This window comes from Megalobrama amblycephala, linkage group LG16 (assembly GCF_018812025.1).
Source record: "Megalobrama amblycephala isolate DHTTF-2021 linkage group LG16, ASM1881202v1, whole genome shotgun sequence".
Lineage (NCBI taxonomy): Eukaryota > Metazoa > Chordata > Actinopteri > Cypriniformes > Xenocyprididae > Megalobrama > Megalobrama amblycephala.
In genome coordinates, this window is record NC_063059.1 from 13,101,210 (window position 1) to 13,128,645 (window position 27,436).

General features: G+C 38.0%; 1 protein-coding gene and 1 long non-coding RNA gene across 2 annotated transcripts in view; one reads left to right on the plus strand and one right to left on the minus strand.

The window, feature by feature from the left end:
• rap1gap2a (RAP1 GTPase activating protein 2a) overlaps positions 1–27,436 on the plus strand; it is a 107,860-nt gene that overhangs the window by 2,280 nt on the left and 78,144 nt on the right. The window contains exon 2 of the mRNA XM_048159734.1: positions 21,424–21,459. Within this exon, the coding sequence (XP_048015691.1) occupies positions 21,424–21,459 (36 nt within the window). The remainder of the gene's footprint in view (positions 1–21,423; positions 21,460–27,436) is intronic.
• LOC125248118 lies at positions 1,792–7,141 on the minus strand. The gene is made up of 3 exons (XR_007180245.1): positions 6,647–7,141; positions 4,009–4,222; positions 1,792–2,108 (listed from the first exon to the last, which is right to left on the minus strand). It is a non-coding gene; the product is annotated as an uncharacterized LOC125248118 (long non-coding RNA).

A 27,436-nucleotide genomic window follows, 5' to 3' on the forward strand; every position in this document is an offset into this window, starting at 1 on the left:
CATTTGTTTCTGTGAGTGTCTGTGTATGCACACACTCATTATGTGGATGTGTTTGATTTGCTGGTTGGGTGGGTGTAAACGGGTTTCTGGCTGTGAGTGGGTGTACTAGCTGAGCTCTTTGTCACGGTTATCGAAATCCTCTCACACAGCACAGAGACAGGTGAGAGAGCGGCGTTCATCACTAATGAGTGGATCAGAGACAAAGTCAAGCACGGGAAGTCAAAATGTGACATGGTCTTGTGAGAGAGAGAGAAGTTAAGGATGAGGTCGATGAGAGGACAGCATATCCAAAGAGTAGAGGAAGGTGAGAGCATAAAATAGAATTGTAAAGTAGAACCCTGAAGGTTTTGTGAAGAGTTAAGGGGGAAAAAATAATGAGGTGGAATAAAAGCATAGCAGAATTGCCACCCTGTTTTCGGGTTTTGGTGGCTTGATTCCAGCAACAGATAAGGGGAAGCCCAGACAGTAGATCTAATGAGCCAGATCGTGTGAGCGCTGTCTGTGAGTGATACGACCCCCTCTCTACCCACTAATCTAATGAGAGAGCATGGCGTTCATTTAGCGGCAGCGCTGGAAAACAGCCCTATCAGTCAGTCTTGGCTCAGGGCTGCTGGAGCCCACAAAACACTTTCTTCAGTCCATTAGGCAGAGCACAATCATGCCAAGCACCTAGCTTAAACTTTTCAACACAGCTGGAACATATGCACACTCCAGTGACTGTTTAATGTGAGTCTAATGTCTTTTGGTGAAATGGCTAGATCTGGGCTGGATCACCATCCTTGTGCTCCTAGAAGCATTTCGATGTTTGGCATAGAGTTAGGCCTGGAGTCCCAACTAGGGGTGATGCAACAAATTTTCAGTTTGAATGCAAAACTACTTCACAACTTGACACAATCACAGCCAATCCCGAACAGGGTAGCATTTCCCAAAAGCATGCAAGCCTAAGTTAATCGTAGCTCCAGTGCCACTACTGGAGAGCTTACGATGCTTTTGGGAAACGCTGCCCAGGACTGTAGATCAATGAGATTTCAGAGTGGGTGAAGCAACCAAGCAATTGACAAAATGTCTTGACTCTCATCAGTTGTCATGGTTATGATAAAAAGTCACATTCTCAACTTGTAATTTCTCTTTGTTTATAGGGTACTTATAGGGTTAAGGTTAGAGATAAATTTGACACTTGTGTTTGAAGAATGTTGTTTCAGGACCATCAGAAGATATAAAACTGCTAAGCAAAATCATGGTCATCAAGTTGGAACCAAATGAAGCACGAGTTGTCAAGTAGGACTTGTACTTTTTGGTCCTGGAGCAAAATTCTTATCACATTTTAAGGTTAGGTTTGGGATAGAAATGCAACGGATTAGCTGGTTTACCTTATTACCCTATACCTAACCTACAATGGCTTAGGAACTTGAACAATGTTCCTATTAACCCATCACTGAGCATGTTTACTTGTACAGTGTTACACTGAAGACTCGTAAAAAGCAGCTTATTGAAATAACCCATTGTTTACATACAAACCAATAACCCAAAATAGACTTTATAAATAAATCAGGTTATTTCCCGGTATTGACATCAAAATGTAAACATTTATATCTGACTCTAAGTTATTCCATTTGTTATGTCAGTTGTGATGTTAAATAAAGCATTGAAAACCAACATGTCATGTCCAGCAGTAATCTTGCGGACTCATTGTCACGGATGCTCTGAGACTTGTTTAAGATCCAAGTGCAGTTTTATTTGGATATCCAGAATCGTTGTACACAGCCAGGCAAGAGGTCATTTAAGAAAAAAAAAAAGGGAGGAGGAGGATCAGGGAGAGGGATGGTGGGCCAGGTCTGTGGAGGGGAAAGGGAACTTGAAATGAAGGCAAAGCAGATGACCAGGGTGGAGCCAGCTGAGCAGGTGGCCAGGGTGGAGCAGGCTCAGCAGATGGCCAAGGCTGGGCAGGCTGCCACCACTGCAACGTAGACAGGCTTGAAGACCCCCACGGTGGAGCAGAACGACCAACCACAACCGTGCAGATGGACTTGAAGACCCCCACGGCAGAACAGATGACCACCACAGCCATGCAGACGGAACTGAAGACCCCCATGGCGGATCTGGTGGAGCTAGAGACCAACACAGCGGATTAGGCAAAACTGAAACATAAGACACAGAGAGGTTAGTGTTGGCCACTAGGGCAGTAACAGGACAGACAGGGAGCTCAAGAATGCCCTCCAAGGCATTGCCTAGAGAGTGACCTCTCTGGTCATATTGAGGCAGGCAGACAGTTCAGAAACAACCTCTGAGAACAGGAAGTTCAGGAACGACCTCAGTCGTTACATTGAAGCAAGCAGGAAGTTCATATGCAACCTCTGTGGTCGTATCGAGGTGAACAGGGGGTGCTTCTCAGTTCTTATTTGAGCATCCTCGTTTCCTTTCCTTGCGTCTTAGCTCCACCCCTTCAAGATGCAAGGGAAGGACGCAAGGAAAAGATGTGAGGACGGAGGAATTTAATTAAGTGATATGATATATCCTCACTCCCTTTAGCGTCACTTCAAAGCATCATCAGTTGCGCTCGAGGGATCTACCCACATGTTGTTAAAGTTTGGTTATTAAAAAAAAAAAAAATATATAATAAATATTAATAAAGCAAGATGCCCCATTGAAATGATATGTTAATTTAACTGTAAAAGTAAAGCAAAATATAGTGACAGATATGAAGGGGGAGGAGAATGTATATGTGCATCAGGTTTCTTGACGAGAAAGACTTCCGCAAAGGATGCACTGGTGTATCCTCGCTCATGACTCCTCAGGAAGCCTCCTCACTCCTCGTTCCTCGCCTCCTCACAGTGCAATTAGAAAATTGAGATGTCCTTCAAGATGGCTGAGCTTGATCGTTTTCCGGGTCATAGGATGGAGGACGGAGGAGCGAGGAAACGAGGAGGGATATTGAGAAGCACCCAGGGAGTTCAGGGCTGACCTCCTTGGTCACCGCCGAACAGTCAAAATTCATGAACTAGAGCAGGCTCAGGAGCGGATTCAAGGGTTGGAGTAGGCTCCTTGACTAGAGTGGGCTTAGGACCGGACTCACGGGCTGAAGCGGACTCTGGACTCATTGGTTGAAGTGGGCTCTGGAGTAGAGTCTTGGACTGGAGCAGACTCCTGGGCTTGAGTGGGTTCTAAAGCAAACTCATGAACTGGAGCAGGCTCAGGAGCGGATTCATGGGTTGGAGCAGGCTCCTTGACTAGAGTGGGCTTAGGACTAGACTCATGGGCTGAAACGGGCTCTGGAGCGGGCTCATTGGTTGGAGTGGGCTCTGGAGTAGAGTCTTGGGCTAGAGCAGACTCACGGGCTGGATCGGGTCCTGGAGTGAACTCACGGGCTGGAGCGGGCTCTGGAGTGGAGTCTTGGGCAGAAGCAGATTCTGGAACAGAATCCTAGGCTGGAGCAAATTCTGGAATGGATTCCTGGTCATAAGAGCAGTCTCTGGGGCCCACACACACACACACACGACATGGCCATCAATGTAACGGGGAGTCCAGTGGACAGTGTGACCACCCTTGAGACCTTTGGGCTTGAGGCCACAGCAGAAACACCACCTGCTCGCATCCACATCAACGAAGTGTCCTCCACGCTAGAAATCAGTCTCAAACGCCTAGAGCTCACCTTAATGTCCTTCATGTGCGATGTTCATGACCGGTAACTGTGTGGTGTCCATGATGGCTGGAGACTCTGGCATGGTGACCATTTTGGCTGATGGCTTTGGATCTTCAGCCATCTTGAACACAGGCTCTGATGTGGCGGCCATGTTGCGAATAGGCACAAGCTGCCCAGGAACAACAATATGACTTTGGTACTGAAGATAATCAATAAAGCCCGAAAAATCCAAAGTTCCTCAATCCTTCGAATCTCCCATGAAGGCAAAGGGTAGTCCAAACAGTCATTAAAAATTTTAATCAGCTTAGAGTCATTGTACTCTAGCCCCACCAGGTAAAGTCAAAAAATTACTGAGCCAGACCACCCACCTGCATCCCCTGCTGACATAGGGCAGTCAAGTTCTCATGTCGTACGCAGTCGCTCCTTCATAGAGGTAGGGGGAACGATCCGGATTACCATGCTGCCGGATCTGAAGATGATGGAGGTTTTTGTCACGGATGCTGAGACTTGTCTCTGATCCAAGTGCAGTTTTATTTGGATATCCAGAATCGTACACAGCCAGGCAAAAGTCATAACACAAATCTGTCCAGAAAAACAAGAAAACAAAACCAGAGAAATGCTCAGAAGTGCAAGTAACAAAATACAAAACCTCCATGATGATGACAGAAACAAACTGGGTAAAAATAGATAGACACAAACAACATAAGTGATGACAGCTGTGTGTAATGAACAATGATGAGACTGAGACAAAGGATTATGGGAGATGGAGTCCGTGATAGTGAGACAATCCGGGGTGGAGTGCCCTCTAGTGGCTAACAAGGGCACTTCAGCGGGTGATCATGACACATATTATTATGTACTTTTATGCTACAGATGCAGCATTTTGAATGTACCACTTCTACTTCGGCTGCACGAGATAAGAACAATATATTTCTTCCTCCATTACTTCAGAACACTCGCTCTATCAAGATGGGCTGTATAAGAATGCATTTCTGTCACATACTGTATCACACATGCACTCTTCAATAAGTGACAGAACATATGTTAACGTGTTTAAATGCTGGGTGAAATTGGGGTAAGGGGCATAAATCTACCTTTGTGGATTGGTTCATGCTTAAGCTTATTACCTAATGTGTTAACGTGTTTACATTGTCAGCTTATTAAGCATAATGGGGTTAAGAACATGCTTGTAAATGTGCTCACTGCTTCTTTTAAGGGTTAAGGTTAGTGTTGAAGGATAGTTTCAGGGCTTTGATTGGTTGATAATTTGTTGTTCCAGGACCTTGAAAGGATGTTTATTGATTACACCAAGGGTGTCCAATCCTACTCCTGCGGACCACTGTCCTGCAGAGTTTAGCTTCAACCCCTATTAAACAGACCTAAACCAGCTAATCAAGCTCTTACTCATACTAGGCTGCGTTTAAAGCAACACTATGTAATTTTTCAACCTTAAAATAATGTCTCTACAATTATTTCAGTGGTTGAACAACTCTTAACCAGACAAATTCTACTGCCGCTGCTACCTGAGCAGGCTACCTTGAGCGGCTACAACCACACTCTGCAAGTTTCGTGTTCGGGTCGGTGCACACAGCCCCGCCCATCCCCTGCCAGCGGAAGAGTGTGACCTGCTTTACCGCATACTTCACATATTTTACTCGTAGCCTATGGAGTTAGCCAACAGCTAACTATAAGAACGAAACGATCTAATATGCAAGTCTCAAAACCATGTGGACAACATTTTATTATATTTATACAAATTACTAGTCTGGGTAAACCCAACCTGATCTGCCGGCGATTTGATTTCGCTCGGCAACTCAGTCTGGAAACCCGTGCATTCAATTCTATTGCTTCCGTTACACTTTTGCGGGAGCCAATCACAGACTGGCTTATCCACCTTGCTCGCTATTGGCGGGTATAACACGATGACCATAGAGAAGCGACGGCAAGCAGTTTTCAAACTCTATCTGATCTACCCGTCTCTTCAATATAACAATGCACAATCACAGTGACGCCGATTGTGTTAAGCATTTACCTTATCTGAGAGAAATGTAGCAGAGCGTTGATCCGATAGTCTCTTCATAGGAAGATTACAAACGGCGATTAATGACACACGATGATTCTCTGCTGTTATTTTGGTGGTTTGCTTCACGATGTGAGTACATGACTCTTTTACTTCAACGCCCCTTGATGGCAGACAATATTTTTATTTTTTGCTCTATATGTTTCGTCTCCCTGCTTCTTGAATCTCGCGCCGCCTGAGCTGACTGGAATTCTTTTTGGTTGTCATGACAATGACGTAGTTTAGGCCGGTTATATTCCGCGTTCATTTACACTGAACCAGAACAGTATCAGAGTCGCCTTTTAAACTCTCGACGATGCTGAATGACTTCTTTAGTTAGCAAACAAATTGCGGTGTAAATATCACTCACTTTCATGTTTTTTGTACAACCTGCAAAAATCGCTCGATGCCATTGCTGCTCCTGCAAACCGCTGAGCAATGCTTCAAACCAATACAAACTAACTCTGCGTCTCAATCAGCTCGCTAGTTCCCTAGGTCGTGAATCAGTATATCATGCAAGTGAATGTGGCTGATTCCCTGATCAGTGCTGACTACTGAACTAGGGAGCTGATTGAGACACACGGTAAACCTGTCTGGAGTTTTCGCATCGCTCTGCAAAGTACGTCACCCGGATCGTTGATCTGATTGGTTGAAGGACTATCCAATAGCGTGACTAATGCTCGTTGATCACGCCTCTTGTGCAGCAGGAAATCCATACAGACTCTCCAGACCAATGTTCAATTTTAAATTGAGCTTGGTCTGGTGATAGCCAGACTAACAAATTACACCCTTTGCAAACAATACTATACATACAAACTATGTGAGCTAAAAAACTAGGCTAACATACTACCATTCTTTTTGTCATTGTACTTTTCAATTCTGGAGTAACAATAAATAAAACTATGTAATGATATTTGCAGAACATAGTGTAACATGGGCTACTTTACCTGGTTGGTGGACATGGTTTCCAAACAAGGTTCTGCATTCGCCGGTTCCGTCAGCTTTGTCAACAAATTCACATGTATTGCGCTGCCAATGGGGAAGCTTATACAGCGACAGTATTTATGACACTGGTAACAGACAATTGCGATTATCAACCACATGGGGGAACCGTGAGAAAATGTTCCATGGTGTTGCTTTAAATCCACTTTTAGACATACTGTACACTTGTGAATAATTGGACTTAAACGCAGCCCTGGGAACTTCCAGGCAGGTGAGTTGAGGCAAGTTGGAGCTAAACTCCAATGAGGGCAATGAGTAAGATTTTATTTTATTTATAATTTTTATTTTCAGAAATTCTTTTATTCAGCAAGGATGAATTAAATTGATTAAAAGTGACAGTAAAGATGCTGTTTATTTGAACTCTCTAATCATTAAGGAACCCTGAAAAAATTCCACAAAAATATTAAGCAGCACAACTGTTTCCAACATAATATTAAGAATTTTTTCTTGTGCACCCAATCAGCAAATTAAAATGATTTCTGAAGACTGAAGTAATGATGCTGACAATTCTGCTTTGCCATCACAGGAAGAAATTACTCTTTAAAATATATTAAAATAGAAAAGGAAATTTCTTATTTTATTTTTGTTTTACTGTATTATTGATCAAATAAATACAACCTTAATGGTGAGTATTAGAAACTTCTTTCACAAACATAAAAATCTTACAGATCCCAAAGTTTGAATGATGGTGTATGTACTTGGGTAAATCACATTGTCTGAGTTAACAGGTTGTAGGTTTGTGTATTAAAAGTTACTTTGGATAACAGGATCTTCAAAATGCCCTGTTGCCTTCTGGTAAAATGTAGCACCATTGTATTTTGCATTGAGTTTTACATTTACTGTTGAGTTGCATGTATGCCAAAGGAAGTTCAAAGGACATTTGGAAATGAGATTTGGGAAACAAGTGATTTCCAAATCACATTCTGTAAATGTGTAAGAGAGGGGCCCTTTCCACTTCCTGCCTTCCTCTTTCACTCTTTTTATAAGGTATGATTAACCTTGAGTTTGTTGCAGCACTGGCTCTAAACCTATGGTGCTTTCCCTCTTTTTGCTTTTCTCTTTCTCTCTCTCATAACTCATTCACAACATGTACGCCCTTCACTCTTCTTTATCAGGGAAGAAATACTGCTGTGTATCTAGAGAAGAAAAGGCAAACTGTCCAATAGGGTGGTCACTGTTCATGATACAGCTATAGATACAGTACATCTTTTTAATGCTCTATAAATGCAGACATAATGTGATTCCAGTTAAACTGAGGCAAAATGGCCCATTAACCTGAATTCACCCTAATTTATCTGTGTCTGTTAAAATACAGCATTAAATGGTTATTTAACCCAAAAATGAAAATTCTGTCATTAATTACCCACCCTCGTGTTGTTTGACATCCGTATGGCCTTCATCTTCGAAACACAAATGAAGATCTTTTTAATGAAATCTGAGAGCTTTCTGTCCCTCCATAGAGATCCAATGCAATTATCACTTTCAAGGTCCAGAAAGGTAAAGACATCATTAAAGTACTCCATGTGACTCCAGTGATTTAACCTCAATTTTATGAAGCGACACAAGTACTTTGTTTGCTCAAAAAAAACAAAATTAACCTTTATTTACAAAAATATTGATCTGCAATGTGTGTTCATAAGAGCACCACAACACATGCATTTTGTGTTCATGAGAGAGCTGACTTTGTTGCGTGAACATGCTTTGGATTAGTTTGCTATGTATTTCCTACTGCACAAGAGGCTTGATCAACGAGCATTAGTCACGCAATTGGATAGTCCTTCAACCAATCAGATCAGCGATCCGGGTGACGTACTTTGCAGAGCAATGCGAAAACTCCAGACAGGTTTACCTTGTGTCTCAATTAGCTCCCTAGTTCAGTAGTCTGGGCACTGATCAGGGAATCAACCACATTCACTTGCATGATATACTGATTCACGACCTAGGGAACTAAGGAGCTGATTGAGACGCAGGGTTAGTTTGTATAGGTTTGTAGCATTGATCCGCGGTTTGCAGAAGCAGCAATGGCATCGAGCGACTTTTGCAGGTTGTGCAAAAAAACATGAAATTGATCGGTATTTACACCCAGTACCCATTTGTTTGCTAACTAAAGAAGTCATTCAGCATCGTCGAGAGGTTAAAAGGCGACTCTGATACTGTTCTGGTTCAGTGTAAATGAACGCGGAATATAGCCGCCCTAAACTACGTCATTGTCATGACAACCAAAAAGAATTCCAGTCAGCTCAGGCGGCACGAGATTCAAGAAGCAGGGAGATGAAACATATAGAGCAAATAATAAAAATATTGTCTACCATCAAGGGGCATTGAAGTAAAAGAGTCCTGTACTCACATCGTGAAGGAAACCACCAAAATAACAGCAGAGAATCATTGTGTGTCATCAATCGCCGTTTGTAATCTTCCTATGAAGAGACTGTCGGATCAATGCTCTGCTACATTTCTCTCAGATAAGGTAAATGCTTAACACAATCGGCGTCACTGTGATTGTGCAATGTTATTTTGGAGTGACGGTCTTGCGAGAGACGGGTAGATCAGAGTTTGAAAGCTGCTTGCCGTCGCTTCTCTATCATCATCGTGTTATACCCGCCAATAGCGAGAATGGTGGATAAGCCAGTCTGTGATTGGTTTCCGCAAAAGTGTAACAGGGCAGCAGAAATGAATGCACGGGTTTCCAGACTGAGTTGCCGAGCGAAATCACATCGCCGGCAGATCAGGCTGGGTTTACCCAGACTAGCTTTGGATAGTATTATTTTGTAAATTAATTTTTTTGCACAAACAAAGCACTCTCGTAGCTTCATGAAACTGAGGTTAAGCCACTGGAGTCACATGGATTACTTTAATAATGTCTTTCCTACTTTTCTGGACCTTGAAAGTGGTAGTTGCATTGGATCTCTATGAAGGGACAGAAACCTCTCAGACTTCATTAAAAATATATTTGCTCATGTCCTGAAGATGAACAAAGGTCTTATGGATGTGGAACGACACGAGTGAGTAATTAATTGGATAAACTAACCCTTTAAATATATTATTCTGACAAGGGATGCACAAAATATTTGTACCATATTGGTTATTGGCAGATATTAAAGATTTTTTTAGTTATGTTGAAATTGTATATTTAATTGTACATGCTCATTTCCTTTATTTTTTCATCTAACTCTCACTTAAAGGAGATCTATTATGCCCAAGATGTAATATAAGTCTCTGGTGTCACCAGAATGTGTCTGTGAGGTTTCAGCTAAAAATACCCCACAGATCATTTATTATAGCTTGTCAAATTTGCCCTATTTGGGTGTGAGCAAAAACATGCCGTTTTTGAGCGTGTCCCTTTAACCCTTTGATGCGCAAGCTATGAAAACCCCTTCTAATGCGCAACATGGGTCAAAAATGACCCGTATTCATTTCCTATGTAATTTCAATCATGGTTGAGTGTTTCTTTGCTGAATCTTTGAAAGAAATGTATTTTATCATTCATTTATTTCAGGTATTCCTTAAATATCTTGTTTTTGATTGTCAAAAATCATTATGTTCATTTTTTCTTTCTTACTTTATAAACAAACACAGTTTTTGTATGTCTACATCAATTTTACACACATGGGTCAAAAATGACCCGTATTCATTTCCTATGTTATTTCAATCATGACTGAGTGTTTCTTCGCTGAATCTTTGAAAAAATGTAATTTGTCATTTATTTATTCCAGGTATTCCTTAAATATCTTGTTTTTGATTTTCACAAATCATAACTTTTGTATTTCTACATCAATTTTACACACATGGGTCAAAAATGACCCATATTAGAAACCTTTGCAAATTTTCGCAAGTAGGAACATATTTACTGCAGACAACTATTCATCCGCCACACATTTCACATCTCAACATGGCTGCTTTTGTATATTTGATGGATGAAAGTCATATTATATTTCATATAATAGGCTATATATTATATTTCATAATATTTATTTTTTGTCATAAACCAATGCTACTGGTCACCTTTTACATCTATCAGTGTTCCTAAAAAGTAACAGTTTTGAACAAGGTTTCTGTCCAACAGTGAAAATATATAATAAGTGTATATGAATTTGAATATTTGAATATTCTTGTGCTTTTGATTTTCTTTATCTAGAGTGTTAGCGGCTGGTCCTCAACAGAACTGAGGTGGATGATGACATCACAGTAAAAAAAAAGCTGAAAGTATACTTTGCGCACAGTCGAACACAATTTAAATGTGTATGTGCAGGTTGCACATACACAGTTACAGAAATCTGGTGGAAATTATAAAAAGTTACAAAAATCTGTATGCTGACCCTCACGTACGCATAAAACGCAAAGTATACTTTGGCCTTTAGAAAGATAATGACACAAAAAAAATTTCATTCAAAAAGAAAGGAAATATTTAAATAAGGATTTGTTTGAGTAATACCTGGAATCATGAATGATGAAATTAATTTATTGTAATATATGAGATATAGAAAATAATAACTCATTCAGGTCACTTTAGACTCATGTTGTATATGTCCAAAACTGTTACTTTTCAGGAACACTGACAGATTTAAAGGGTGACCAATTGCATTGTTTTATGACAAAAAATAAAAAATTATGAAATATATAGCCTAATATATTAAATATAATTAGACTTGCATCCATGAAATATACAAAAGTAGCCTTGTTAAGATGTGAAATGTGTGGCAGATGAACAGTTGTCTGCAGTAAATATGTTCCTACTTGCAAAAATTTGCAAATATTAAAGATTTCTATATGGGTCATTTTTGACCCATGTGTGTAAAATTGATGTAGAAACTGTGTTTGTTTATAAAGTAAGAAAGAAAAAATAAACAATTATTTGTAGAAAATCAAAAACAAGATATTTAATGAATACCTGGAATAAATAAATGACAAAATACATTTCTTTCAAAGATTCAGCGAAGAAACACTCAGTCATGATTGAAATAACATAGGAAATGAATATGGGTCATTTTTGACCCATGTGTGTAAAATTGATGTAAACATACAAAAACTGTGTTTGTTTATAAAGTAAAAAAGAAAAAATGAACAATGATTTTTGACAATCAAAAACAAGATATTTAAGGAATACCTGGAAGAAATGAATGATAAAATACATTTCTTTTATAGATTTAGCAAAGAAACACTCAACCATGATTGAAATTACATAGGAAATGAATACGGGTCATTTTTGACCCATGTTGCGCATTAGAAGGGTAGTGATAGAAAAATGATTTTTATTCAAAAAGTAAGAAAAAAGAACTTAAAATGAGGATTTGTGATGATCAAAAAGAAGTTAATTGAGGAATACCTGGAATATTGAATGATGAAATTAATTTCTTGCAAAGATATAGAAAATAAAAACTCAGCCGGGTCATTTTTGACCCATGTTATGCATCAAAGGGTTAAATGCAAATGAGCTGCTGCTCCCTGCCCAGTTTCCAAAAGAAGGTGGAGCTTTAACAGCTCATGCTTCGGTTGCTCAACAACAACAAAGCTTGAGAATCTTAAGCAGCCAAAATGACAATTGTCAGTAACGGTGTTCAGCCTTACATTAGTTCAACCGGAGTCGGACACTGATGGAGAGACTCAGGAAAAAGTTACAACTTTTAGAATGAAACTTGACGTTTCTGAACGGTTGGGGATACATTTATGTAGTTGCTGTGGAGTTGATTCAACTCATCGACTAGCATGTGCCTTCATGTTAATCTTTTGTGCAAAATCCGTATGGACACCCACTATACATAGCGTACTTATTTGCCAAACAGAGCCATATGCACCAGGCTAACGTTTATGATTGCTTTCAAATGCTGTGAATGGTCTAATATTTTTCCCCAAAATATTGCTCGGACAGAAACACCCCTTTTTTAGCAATCGAGCTTGCCATGGTCAACTTAAAAGCTATCCAAGCTAATGAGACTCCAAATAGTGTTCTGTGCTCCTCTGTGCAGCCAACGTCAAAACAGTTAGCATGCTTTGATCTAAATTTTGCCATGGTGTTAGAACTGGTACACCGTTTTCGCTTGTGAAAACAAAATGACGGCGCCGTGGGTGGAAACGTGCAGATTAAGGAGCGGAAATATTATAATAAGTTCCCCTTCCTATGTCACAAGGAGAGCGAAATCTGAGCGGCTTGTTTTTTCACATGCTTTCAGAGAAAGGCTTACCAAAACAAAATATTGGGTTGTCCTTTTTCACGTTTTCTGGGTTTGTAGATGCACCGGAGACCCTATTATAGCATTTAAACACAGAAAAAGTCAGATTTTCAGAAGTTCATCATTAAAAAACACCCATTTAATAATACTGTTAATTGTAAACTTTAGAAAATCTTACTAAAATATTACTTTTCATACTGTATAATGTTGTGAACATTTAAAACAACTGATTTAACTTCCAGAGGTTTTATTTAGTAATTTAGACAAAAAAATATAGAATTGTTAATATTTAAATGGCTGAACATTACAATGAAAACAGCTGAATTTTGAATAAAAACATTCATTTAGCATTTTTTAACTTTTTCATTTACTTTCATGCACAAACTCTTTTGTTGCTCTGTGTTACATAAAGGTGTAAATAACAAGAGACAGTTGGGGGTTCGGTGGATCAGGCTATTTCAGCCCACGCTGAGTCATCGCTTTATGAGCTTCTGACTTCACGCCGTGGGGAGCGTCCTTGAAATTGACAGACTGCATTCTGTCTGCCATGACGCTCAGCTGTTAGCTGGGGTCCAATGCACTTAGATAGATGATGTCTGTCATGTTTGAATGTGGGTGCCTGTACGTGTGTGATGAAATCCTTTTTAATCAATGCCTGTGACCAGTCATAAAACATCTCACTCTTTCTATTCGTTATGAATCACAAAACCGGTGAGAAAAGTTCAAGTGATACTCATCTGATTACTACATATATTGATGTTCTGCCATGGCCAGCATTAATCATTATTGAAGCGGATGTAAATGCAAGGGTGCGGTACACAAGTGCATGTCCACAGCGAACATGACTTGTCCTCTCTTCATTTTAAAAAGCTCTCCAGCTGTCTAGGGAATGAGGAAATTAATTATTTGTGATCATTTCAAGCCGTTACTTCTACTTTCATTAGCAAAATGCATCACTAATGTACCTGAACAAAATATACTGTGCTAAATAAACATCACAGATGAATAGGGAGGTGTGCTTTGAGTTCAGCATCATGCGTCATGTATTTGAAAGTGTTTTGATGTGTAAACACTGCCAAACATGCTTTATACCAGTTTAAAATCTACTTGATGTGCTTAACGTCAAGTGTTTAAGTACACTAAAAAAGTGGTGTAACCCCCAACTGCCTCTTGTGTGGTGTAACCCCCAACTGTCTCTCGTCTCTTGTTATTTACACCTTTATGTAACACAGAGCAACAAAGAGTTTGTGAATGAAAGTAAATGAAAATGGTTAACGCAATTTTCACATTCATTCATTGCTAGTAAATTTCACAAATAGCTACAAAAAACAAGTACGTTTTATTTAAACCTAGAAAAATAATTTTTTTAAGTGTGCTTTGAGCGATTCTTTATGTACAAAGAAAACTTTATCAAAGGGCCCATAGAGTATTTAGATGCATTTAAAGGTGCAGTAAGCAATTTCTGAGAAACACTGTTAATAGCTGAAATCACCCCAAACAAACACACCCCTTGCTTCATTGCTCCGCCCCCAAAATGCACAAACATGCAATGCAAGAGTGGATGTCTATCATTGCTGAAGTGAAGCAAAATTACGTTTCACAAAAAATTAAGCGAAGATGACGAACGAATGATATGGAAGACAAAGCATAGCAGCTCCAGACAAACAATGACACCCAAAACTGACCTGTTACTAACATTACAACAACAGAATATCTTGGGTCTGTGAAACATAGCAAAACCAATGTAACTCACGAATGGAGCAGAAACAACTGAACCTCAGCGTCCATTTTCAGGCCTTCCCGCTTAGGACTCTCCAGCGCTGGAAAGCTTTTCTAATATTAATGCGGGTCCTAAAAGCTCTTGTCTTATCATATCCCTTCTTTTCCAGTGATAATCTTCTTACCTTTTGTCTTTTGTAATGTCTCTCAGCCATCTCTCTTTCTACGGTCTTTCTTCAAACCTCCTTCTTACACACTCTCTCTCCTCCCCCATCATGAGTGGACACGCCCTTTACTGCTGATTGGCACATGTGTGTGTTTGCGGTGCTCGGACCAATCCAGTGTCAGTGCATCACATTACAAAACATCAAAACAAATGGCATTGATTTTATTTAAGCGATTTCACACAGGCAAGTGTGGTATTGTGCTAAATATCAGATATTAGTGGAAAAAAGTTAAAAGTTGAGGGGAAATGGCATCATGCATCCACTAAAAATCTCCTTGGGATCAATTGATTAAAAGTCATTACATAAATATGGCTGTACTTCCTGTGCTGGATATAATGAGTAGCTGGTGTGACCTAAAAAGTCACACACAGACACATTTATAAAATATAGAGGGGGTGGTGGTGGTTAGGGATGGAAAACAGGTAGGAGGAGGCGTCAGCTTTCCTTCCCTCTTGTCCCTTACTCTTCCCCCTGGTGGCCTGCCCTAAAAGAGTGGAAAGACAGGTGAAGTCTTCTGTCTGTCACTGACACAGAAGGACAGAGAGAGAAAGTGCCTTGGTCAGCATGTACAGGAGGAAAAGAAGTGTGTCATTTGGGGGCTTTGGATGGTAGGATACTCTTTGTTTCTGTCTAGCCTCAAACTGTGACTCAAAACTGGCACTTCAGTCAAGTACAGTTCAGCTCAGTGCATTTGAGTTTATGATAGAATGAGATAAATGTATCTATTTGTTTTTCTTTGCTAATAGAAAGCCCTGCAGATAAGCACTTGCTTTGTAGTAAGAAGGATGGCAAATTGTACATGGCTATATTAATTTTTTTATATAAAAAATACACTTTAGAGGTTTTAATTTAGATATTATTCAAGTTATTTTGGGAGAGTACATCTTCAAGCTAGGTAAAACTGTCCATCAAAGAATTCTGTGTTTTAGATTTCTTTTTTTTATATATATATTAATATTTTTATTGAAGGAAGAACAGTGATGTATTACATACAAAAAGAATTTTAGATTTCTTTATTTTTAATAGATTTGTGTCTTTTAGACACAGTAAAGACAGTGAAATTGTGAAAAATGAACAATTTTCAAAATAACTGTTCTATTTTAATATATTTTAAAATGTAATTTATTTCTGTGATGGTAAAGCTGCAATTTAAGGTGCATTCACCCATGTTGTAATTACCAACTGTAATGATGATATTTCAATTTGTAAAAAGCGTCACTTCCTCGTAGAGCTCGGAATTACAGCTTGTAACAATGGGAATCAGCGTCACATGGATCTTTTATTATGATATGCTGATTTTGTGCTAAATAAATATTTCTTATTGTTATCAATGTTGAAGAGAGTTTATCATATATTATGTTATTTTTTTTAATAACACTACATAGTCTTCACTGTATAAATATAATTAATCTGTGTTAAAACTAAGTGATTTTTCTCTTTGTCTTTTTTTTGTTTGATTAACATTCATTGACATAGAAAGCAGCATGAATATAAGCTGCTGTCACTTTAAGACCGAATTTGTGGATCAAAAACAGCCGCACGTTCAGAATTTAGTTCTCTTTCGCATCTTCATGCACTCAAATGTTTAAAATAACAGGACCTAAATTATGTTCCAAAAATAAACTTTAATTTAATGATGGTCAAACTTTGCAATTAATCCGAGAATCATGTGCGTTTTGAACCGTGTTGTCTGATCTGTATGGATTAACAATCCCTATACTAGACATCATCCTGCAATGAGACAATGGTGGATACGCACATCACGATATCAATGATAAAATGATATATCGTGCAGCCCTACTAACAACCTAATTATTATTTGTAATATTATTTTGACAAATCAAAGTGCTTTCTGTTTTGGCTTTTCAAACAGGTGCAGAATGAGGTATTTACAATGTCTTTGTGTCACGTTCATGTCTTGTTAAATACAGTTTGACTGTTTAGTTTCTTTGTCATTGTTTTCCTTGACAGGTGCGTCACTATTCGCATATACTTATGCACTATTGTGTGACGTTTTTAAGTATAATAAATAGTGCAAGTAGTGAAAATTACAAAAAGAAAAAGTACACTTTAAATACCTGGATGATGATTAATTATTGGAAAAAACGAAGGGGGAGGGGCTATCAGTCTCTGATGTTAAATGACAAAATAACCTTATAAAATTCACACACTACATGGATGAGTACATAGTGCATAAGAACATAGTAAATAAGTGCATAGTGTATAGTGCGTCATTTGTGTTGCAACTACTGTTTTGCCTTAGTTCTCATTCGTTTATTTGTTACCATGGTTTCTGATTTGTTGTACCACCTGTTCCTTGTTTCTTTGACTGCCAGTCTGTGTATTTAAGCCCTCTGTTTCTTTAGTTCAGTGTTCTGCGTTAGGTTATATGGTTAAAGTGTAGTGTTCTATCGCTCTTGTGTTTATTAAAGATTCTCTGTTCATCTGTCATTCTGCACCATGCATCGATTATCTTGCACCTGTGACACTTTGAGGAATGAACTCTAGTTCTGTATGCATGGAGCTGAATAGTTCACAGAAATTGTCTTTGAGTGGAAGGAAATAAAAATGAGAACAGCAGAGGGAAAGAAGAAATAATAATAATAAATATGTTTTATTTATATTGCGCCTTATGTTATGAGCGCCTCATAACATTAAGGTTGAACCACTGTAGTCACATGGACTATTTTAACAAGTAAATATTTAAAATGTCTTTACTACCTTCCTTGGCCTTGAAATTGGTTATGACGTTGCTGTGTATAGGGAGATCAGAAAGCTCTCAGATTTCATCAAAAATATCTTAATTTATATTCCGAAGATGCAGTGCATAATGAGCATGCCACCTGTTGCAGTTTTAATGGTGGTCCACCTCTGTGCTTTGTAGTGGGCCAGCGCTGATGCTCTGATAGTGACGCACAATGACAAAGCTTGTCGTATCTGACAATACGCACTGATTAGATGACTGCGTCACAACTGGGGCCGTGACGATACCAGCTTTCATATCTCACACCTTTGCTTACATGAGCGTCACTGGCTGCTCTGAGTAATGCTCTCAGCAGCTCTCAGTAATATGAGTTTCATTGTAGACAGCATGTTTCAGTGAGACAGATAATCAAAATACAATCAAATAAAAAAATCTGACTTGCAAAACTGATTTCTTTTTGCCTTCTGCTGTGAAGGTCGCTGAAATATACACATTTATCTACATCTAGTCACTTCAGTTTTGTGTTGATTTAAGGCACAGTGGACAAGCTAATTTAAGGCAGAATGGAGTTGTTTCTTAGAGAAAATTAATAAGTCAACTCCTCTTTTGTTTTCTTATGTATCCAGTTGTGTGTGCTGCAGGTAAAGGGCAATGATTGACGGTTGACCCTCTGAATGGAATAGAACATCTCGCTTTCGTCATCGGGCTGTAAATGTTCACACGTTCAAATGGACAAAATGTTTGAAATGTCCTTAATCCACACAAACGGTTCTCTGAAACTCCTCAGGGATATGTTGAAGGGATATGTATATCTGCAATGTTTTATTGCATGTGAAACAGAAATATAAACTCTTTCTCCACGGTGCCAGCAAATTACCAGCATGTGTTTGGCTCATCACTCGTTTAGCTGAAATGATAAACCTCATGCTGTTCTCCACATCAGGCTTAATGGCAGTAATTAGGGCCTCAGTAGAATTACACAAAAAACTCAAGAAATTAGAACAGAGAAACAAATTAAACAGGAGTAAATATACTCATCCAAGATTGTAGACAGACCATTTCATACGATCTGCTGTTTCTTCATGTATAATAAATAATTCAGACCCAGAAAAAGTAGATTTTAATTAATTTTAATATGTGTATATATATATATATATATATATATATATATATATACACAGTGCGTACGGAAAGTTCAGACCCCCTTAAATTTTTCACTCTTTGTTATATTTGCTAAAATCATTTAAGTTCATTTTTTTGTACACACAGCACCCCATATTGACAGAAAAACACAGAATTGTTGACATTTTTGCAGATTTATTAAAAAAGAAAAACTGAAATATCACATGGTCCTAAGTATTCAGACCCTTTGCTCAGTATTTAGTAGAAGCACCCTTTTGATCTAATACAGCCATGAGTCTTTTTGGGAACGATGCAACAAGTTTTTCACACCTGGATTTGGGGATCCTCTGTTATTCCTCCTTGCAGATCCTCTCCAGTTCTGTCAGGCTGGATGGTAAACGTTGGTGGACAGCCATTTTTAGGTCTCTCCAGAGATGCTCAATTGGGTTTAAGTCAGGGCTCTGGCTGGGCCATTCAAGAACAGTCACGGAGTTGTTGTGAAGCCACTCCTTCATTATTTTAGCTGTGTGCTTAGGGTCATTGTTCTGTTGGAAGGTAAACCTTCGGCCCAGTCTGAGGTCCTGAGCACTATGGAGAAGGTTTTCGTCCAGGATATCCCTGTACTTGGCCGCATTCATCTTTCCCTCGATTGCAACCAGTCGTCCTGTCCCTGCAGCTGAAAAACACCCCCACAGCATGATGCTGCCACCACCATGCTTCACTGTTGGGACTGTATTGGACAGGTGATGAGCAGTGCCTGGTTTTCTCCACACATACCGCTTAGAATTAAGGCCAGAAAGTTCTATCTTGGTCTCATCAGACCAGAGAATCTTATTTCTCACCATCTTGGCAAACTCCATGCGGGCTTTCATGTGTCTTGCACTGAGGAGAGGCTTCCGTCGGGTCACTCTGCCATAAAGCCCCGACTTGTGGAGGGTTGTAGTGATGGTTGACTTTCTACAACTTTCTTCCATCTCCCGACTGCATCTCTGGAGCTCAGCCACAGTGATCTTTGGGTTCTTCTTTACCTCTCTCACCAAGGCTCTTCTCCCCCGATAGCTCAGTTTGGCCGGACGGCCAGCTCTAGGAAGGGTTCTGGTTGTCCCAAACATCTTCCATTTAAGGATTATGGAGGCCACTGTGCCACTGTGCTCTTAAGTGAGGCAGAAATTGTAACCTTGGCCAGATCTGTGCCTTGCCACAATTCTGTCTCTGAGCTCTTCAGGCAGTTCCTTTGACCTCATGATTCTCATTTGCTCTGACATGCACTGTGAGCTGTAAGGTCTTATATAGACAGGTGGGTGGCTTTCCTAATCAAGTCCAATCAGTATAATCAAACACAGCTGGACTCAAATGAAGGTGTAGAACCATCTCAAGGATGATCAGAAGAAATGGACAGCACCTGAGTTAAATATATGAGTGTCACAGCAAAGGGTCTGAATACTTAGGACCATGTGATATTTCAGTTTTTCTTTTTTAATAAATCTGCAAAAATGTCAACAATTCTGTGTTTTTCTGTCAATATGGGGTGCTGTGTGTACATTAATGAGGGAAAAAAATGAACTGAAATGATTTTAGCAAATGGCTGCAATATAACAAAGAGTGAAAAATTTAAGGGGGTCTGAATACTTTCTGTACCCACTATACATACATATATATATATATATATATATATATATATATATATATATATATATATATATATATATATATATATATATATATATATATATATATATATATATATGATTAACACTGACTATCTTTTTTTAAGAACCCCATCACGGTGACCATGGAGAACACCATCTCCATGGTCAAACATGGAGGTGGTCCAGTCTTGTTATGGGGTTCTTTGCTGTTGCAGGAAGTAGAAATCTTGACTGTATGAAGGACATCATGAATTCTTTGAAGTATCAAACCATTTTTGGCAAAGATGGTGATGCCTTCGGTGTAGAGACTGAAGCTTGATGATCAATGGACTTTCCTGCAGGACAGCCATCCCAAAGTATACATCCAAATCTATCAAAGCTTGGTTCAAGGATCAGTCATGAATGTTCTTGAGTGGCCTGTCCAGTCTTCAGATTGAAATCTCATTGAAAACATTTGGTGGAATTTGTAGAAAGCAGTCGTAACATGGAAACCAAAGACTATCATTGATCTGAAAGCTTTTCAAGCCGGGAATGGGCCAAGATTGCAGTAGGGAGGTGACAGAAGCTTCTAAGCACTTACAGGCAGAGTTTATTGGAGGTTATAAAGAATAAAAGATTCTGCACAAAATTTGACTTTTGGGGATTGAATAATTTTGTACACGTATGTTTTGAGCCAGTTTGATCTTTTTCATTTTTCATCAACTATACATTCTCAGAATCACTCAAATGTGTATTAATAAACTTTGTATACTAGTTGTATGCTAGAATTCTTTCTTTCTTTCTTTCTTTCTTTCTTTCTTGATGGATGTTTATGCTGCTGCACCAAAGGGCAAGATATTTAGTAAATAATGACTTAAATTTCAGACAATTTCTCACACAAAGCTGTCATATGACTTCAAAAGGCTGGGGATGTATAGAACAAGTCAAATGACATGTACTTGAATAAAAGGGGATGACAGAATTAGGGCCAAATGTTGTGTTGGACAACTGTATGACAATTTAGTTATTGACAGCATTTATGGCCTATTAATTATACATAATAAGAGGATTCCCATTTGTCTGGAATATACACATATATTTTCAGGTTAAAAAAGCAGGTGTGTCTTATAATTTTTCTCTCCTTTTCTCTCTCAGGATTGACAAGTCCGGCATTGCCGCCCTGCGAACCCGGTGAGTCTCTCTCTCTCTCTCTCTGTGTGTGTGTGTGTCGAATGAACTTGATCTATCTAAATCTCCATCTTAATAACACACTTGAATATTCAGTCAATACATCTGCCATTGATCCAGCAATCATTTCACTCCCTGTGCCCATGCTAATCCGACTTTGTGTGAAGTCTTTGGTGTGAGATCTTCACACATACCTGTTCTGTATGACCGTATCAACCTTCAAGTGTCTATCAGCCTGTCTGGCAGGGAGGGACGGGGATGAAAGAGAGGCGAGCGGAGGAGTGGAGGCAATAATCGCGAGCTCGGTATAGACAGAAACGGACCGACATCAAAGCCCCCCGCTGTGGATTAACACAGGTGGCCTTTGTGTGTGTATGTGTGTGTGAGAAGGACAGCATGCTCAGTTTTATCAGTACACTATATACCTTCAGATTTTGTCATGTCACTTTTCTTTTTTTGTGTCTCAGTGTGTGTTTCTGTCAGGAATAACAATTCCTGATGTTGCTGCTTACTATTTATATTGGTCTCCATGGAAATGAGTTAACAATGCAAGGACCATCAAAAAAAAAGGTGTGTGTGTATTAGAACAGGTCAGTGTGTCTGGGCTGGTTGTCTATGTAGGGCTGTGCTTTGCCGAATCTAACCAATGATTTACCCCCATCGCATCTGCAACTACAAAGTGAATGGTCGGCTCTCTCTAACTGAAGGACAGGGCCACATTAGAGGAACAGCATAATCAGGCCCTGTGTGTCTGCCTGTTTATGCAGGTGCTTTTGTTTATGTAATAAAGCTTAGTGTTATGTGAATATGCTTTAGAAATAGAAGGACAGAGAGGGAGTGAGGGAGAAAAACTGAAATAGAGAGAGCAGTGTATTTTGGGCGCACCTCTGAATGTGTAAGATGCCTCGCAAAATCTGGTGAGTTTTTCTGGTTTTTGCCTCTGGCTTTCCTTTAAGTTTCTGCTTGAGTTTTGAGTATTTTATGATGCGTTTGCATATTTGTTTAGCACTTGTGCCATTCTCAGCGTTGGTGATAAGAAATGTTTCTTGAGCAACGAATTAACATATTAGAATGATTTCTGAAGGATTATGTGACACTGAAGACTAAATTAATGATGCTGAAAATTCAGCTTTGCCATCACAGGAATAAATTACATTTTAATCTTAAAATAGAAAACAGTTAATTTTAATAATATTTCACAATATAACTGTTTTTACTGTATTTTTGATCAAAATGCAGCCTTGTTAAGCATAAGAGACATTTTTCAAGAATATTAAAAACATTTTACTGATCTATTGAACGGTAGTGTACTCTGTTTACAAATTCTATAATAATTATTTTAATTAATATAAATGCTTTATATTTATATTATAAGAACATTATAATATGTAACCCTGGACCACAAAACCAGTCATAAGTCGCATGGGTATATTTGTAGCAATAGCCAACACTGTATGGGTCAAAATTATCAATTTTTCTTAGGATATTAAGTAAAGATCATGTTTCAGGAAGATATTTTGTGAATTTCCCACCGTAAATATATTAAAAAATTTATTTTTGAGAGTGGATATGCGTTGCTAAGGACAAATTTAAAGGTGATTTTCTCAATATTTTGATTTTTTTGCACCCCTAGATTCCAGATTTTCAAATAGCTGTATCTCGGCCAAATATTGTCCTATACATCCACACATCAATGGAAAGATTATTTATTCAACTTTCAGAGGATGTATAAATCTCAATTTAAAAAATTTGACCCTTATGACTGGTTTTGTGATCCTTGGTCACATATAGTAAATTATATAAAAGATTTAAATGAGAATATCCATTTCTACTTTAAGAAAGATCACAGAGGAAAATAATAGGTTGCATTTTAATGCCTTTGGGAGACCTAATGGGGATCTCATTTAAGTGTCAGTTTTGTTGCAGATAACATAGGCTGTTGATACAGTAAGAGCTATAAAATGAAAGTGGATTGCATAGGATAAGTAATTTCATCTTGGAAGAATTTAATGAGAAATTTTGAGTTCATATTGAGATTTGTGACTTCTTTGTCAGATTATCTTACAAGTAATCCAAGCACAGCATCTGAAACTCTAGAGGAGACTTGAGAAACATCTTCATTTAAGTAATAGTCTCCAATCGATCTCTATTTAATCTTCTACCTAGGATAATTTAACAATTTAACAAAACAAAAGATATTGAAGGGTTCTCAATTGTTTTTTTTTCTTAGCTGTGGGATAGTATTTTCCATTTTCAATTTCTTTCTTTCTTTCTTTCTTTCTTAAAAATGCTTTTAAAAAATGTGTTTATACCATAAATGCCCAGTTTAACAGGAAATTAAGTTGCATTAGATTGCTATCTTGATACAGGACTGGAGGTAAAACATCTGACACCTAAATGAGACAACGCCTGAAGAGCTGTTTCAGCCGTCACAATTGATCACATCCCCAGTATGTGATTTAATTATCTCCCCCATAATGATCTAATATTGGACCCAACAGCCTGTTCTACAGGGGTGCTGCGAATGGCTGACAGCGGTGACATTAAGCGACTCTGAAAGACTGTTGTCCTTTATCTATAAACTAATTTGGTCCTGGGTCAGCAATCTGCCCCTGAAACCTTCTGCTGTGTGAGACTATAGACTTGAAATGGGCTGTTTAGACTGAAAAGGCCACTGAGAGTGCTCAGACTGAGTCATTACTGTGCGTGTATCGGGGGAGTATAGGACTGAACTGCTGTTTTGGCTGATCTGAGAGCGGTACGACTGCTCAATACAGTGTCTTCTGGGATGCCACTGTGTCTCCAGCCACATCTGCAGCTGTCTCAATTATGCCTGCAGTCCTACAGGAGGCAATTAGAGGCATAAACCCACAATTACCCATTACACTGAACAGAGACTGAGAGCAACAACACACAACTCCTCCAGACGTTATGGAGATGAGTTTGCTCTCTTACGAAAATGTTAAATGTCAAGGAGCATAAATTTATCTCTGCTCTGACCTTCTGCAGTATTTTCTTTGCATATTTAATGTAGCATTAATTAATTAATCCATCAGTCGTTCATTCACGGATATGTACACAAATCTCACTTGTTTCCCCCAAAACTCTGTAAAGTTTCTATACACTAAAAATCTGTTTATTCACTAAAATATCCTGCTTTGTGCCTAGGGGCCAACGTAGACCTTTTTTTGTAAGGATTTATGAGAACAATTTGCATATACTTGCATAATATCTTTATAATAGTTTTCAGTGAGCTCTCACACTTGTTTGGCACTAGAGGGCAGCAGAGATGAATGATTAACATTACACGGTCATTTATTTTTAGTTATTGTCCTCCAGAGGGCAGTGTTCTTGAATGTTTCTGCTTCTTTCAAGATGACATTGTTTATATTCATACACTACCCCCCCCCCCCCCCACCCCCCAAAAAGCTACTTGCAGTTTTCAAGGTCTGCATTTTATCATTGTGTTTTTTTCTGGGAACTGAACCCATGCCATGACCTCAACATTGCTAGCACTGGGCACTACCCGTTAATGCACAAATTAATAATAATAGTAATAACGATAATAATGTAATATTTAATATGACTGTATTTATTATTAGTATTATTATATGATAGATTGATTAATAATATAATGTTAAATATATTAATAATTATACTACTAGTATTAATAATAACATTTACATTTAAATAAAATCAATGTTATTACTTTTATTATCATATAAACTTACAAAGTCACTTATGCAGTTTAAATTGCTGTTTGCAACTCATTCTGGTTCAATAATAATAATAATAATAATAATAATTATGTAATATTCAATTTGGTTTTATTTATTATTACTATTAATATTATGTAATATTTAAATTAAAAATATAATGTTAAATATAATAATAATTATACAATTACTAATAATAATAATTATATTTAAATAGAATTAATAATATAATTTTTATTGTCATATAAAATCACAAAATAAATTACTGCTCTTTGAATTGCTGTTTGCAACTCTTTCCAGTTCAATAATATATAATAATAATGTAATATTCAATGTGGTTTTATTTATTATCACTATTTGTATTATGTAATATCTTAATTAATAATATAATATTAAATATAACAACAATTACACTACTATATGATTATTAATAATATTTCAATTTAAATAAAATCAATAATATCATTATTTTTATTGTCATAAACTTACAAGGTAAATTATTGCTATTTGAATTCCTTTTTGTAACTTTTTTTCGGTTCAGTAATTATAATATAATAATAATAATAATAATAATATATTTAATATGAATTAATATATTACTATTGTTATTATTATGTAATAAATTATATTAATTAATAATATATTATTAAATATAATTATACTACTAATATTATTGATAATAATAATAATAATAATAATAATTTACATTCAAATAGGCTAAAATTTATATTATTACTTTTATTGTCATAAAAACACAAATTAAATTACTGCTATTTGTATTGCTGTTTGCAACTATTTTTGGTTCAGTAGTAATAATAATAATAATAATAATAATAATGTAATTTCAATTTTCAAAGTGAATTACTGTGGTACGAACAACCCATTTTAGTTCATAATGTGAATTTTTGAGTGAAACGGTATAACCAATGAGAAAAAATGTAGGACAAGATTTGATTTTAGCCACTGGGATTTGATTAGATCCTGAAAAGCTGGTGTTCTACACCAGAATGGAGCCAAACCAACAACAGTGTCTAAAGAGCTAATTGACTATTATATAGTTGCTGCAGCCTCGTGTGACATCAGCGGAAAAGGAAAGTTGTTTTAAGATCAAGATATTATTTTGATATTTTTTAATAGATAAATTGATCACATTAAGACTAAGAATGTGCATTAAGAGATTTTATGTTGAATTTGAAATTCAACAATGAAACGAAAACTCATTTAACAGGTGTTTGGTGTGAAGGCTTTCAGTAAAAGTTGAAGTTAGGCCGCAGCGGATGCATTCAAAATTTGGTTATTTGCATAATTTTAACATAATACTATCATCTCAATGTCTTTATTTTTTAACGAGTGACTTAATGAAAGAGGGTCGCATCATTTGTGGGCGGTGAAGAATAGGGCTCAGCATGTTGACAATGTGAGACAGTCTCTCGTGGGCTACGGTCATGACAATGGAGTAGCAATACATCAGAGACAGTAGAACATTCCAGGCTACGACAGGGCTTGTTGCCATGAGAAAGACAAACATAATGAAAGCTACATTGTTCATCATTAGCTTTGAAAACATCTGCTGCTGACTGACAGCCCTGAAGTTGGACTGTGGAATATTTTGGCTATTCCCTGTTCAGCTGTTTTGGATGACAGTGGCATTTGGCATTGCTTGGGCCGAGACAGCTTGTGTTATTGTTATTAGACCCACAGCCACAGATGCTTGATGATTATCACCAACTGTAGAATTATTATTTCACTTCACCTCCTACTTTTCCATCTCTCGCTTTCTCTCGTTCACACAAACACACGGCGAGTGCCAAAATCTGTCCGAGAAGCAGCATTGCGGACTCGTGTACGACGATGACTCCTCCACAAATCTGTCTTCAGAAGCAGCTGCCCTCCTCTCCTGACAAATATTTACTACTCTGCCCCCATTGCAAGGTTTTGACGGCTCTGATAAGGGCACCATCTGGCAGCTTGATTTTAATGGGGCTTTTAAGGGCCATAAAGAAGCCTAGAGCCCACTGGGAGGATAGCTTATAGTTCTCTGAATAGGATGGGTAACAGAGACCTCCAGTGGGCCAGAGCGGAGATCTTAAAGGAGTGTTTAGATTTAGTTGTTTTTGTTGTTGTTGTTGCCTTGATTGATTTCACAAAAGGGCCGAACGTCCTTGAGATGTGGGGGGGTTACAGCGATATTGGATGAATAAATTCCACATAACCCTTCTGGGATATGACACTCACCGGGTGAACTGTCAGTCAGCTTTTGTTTT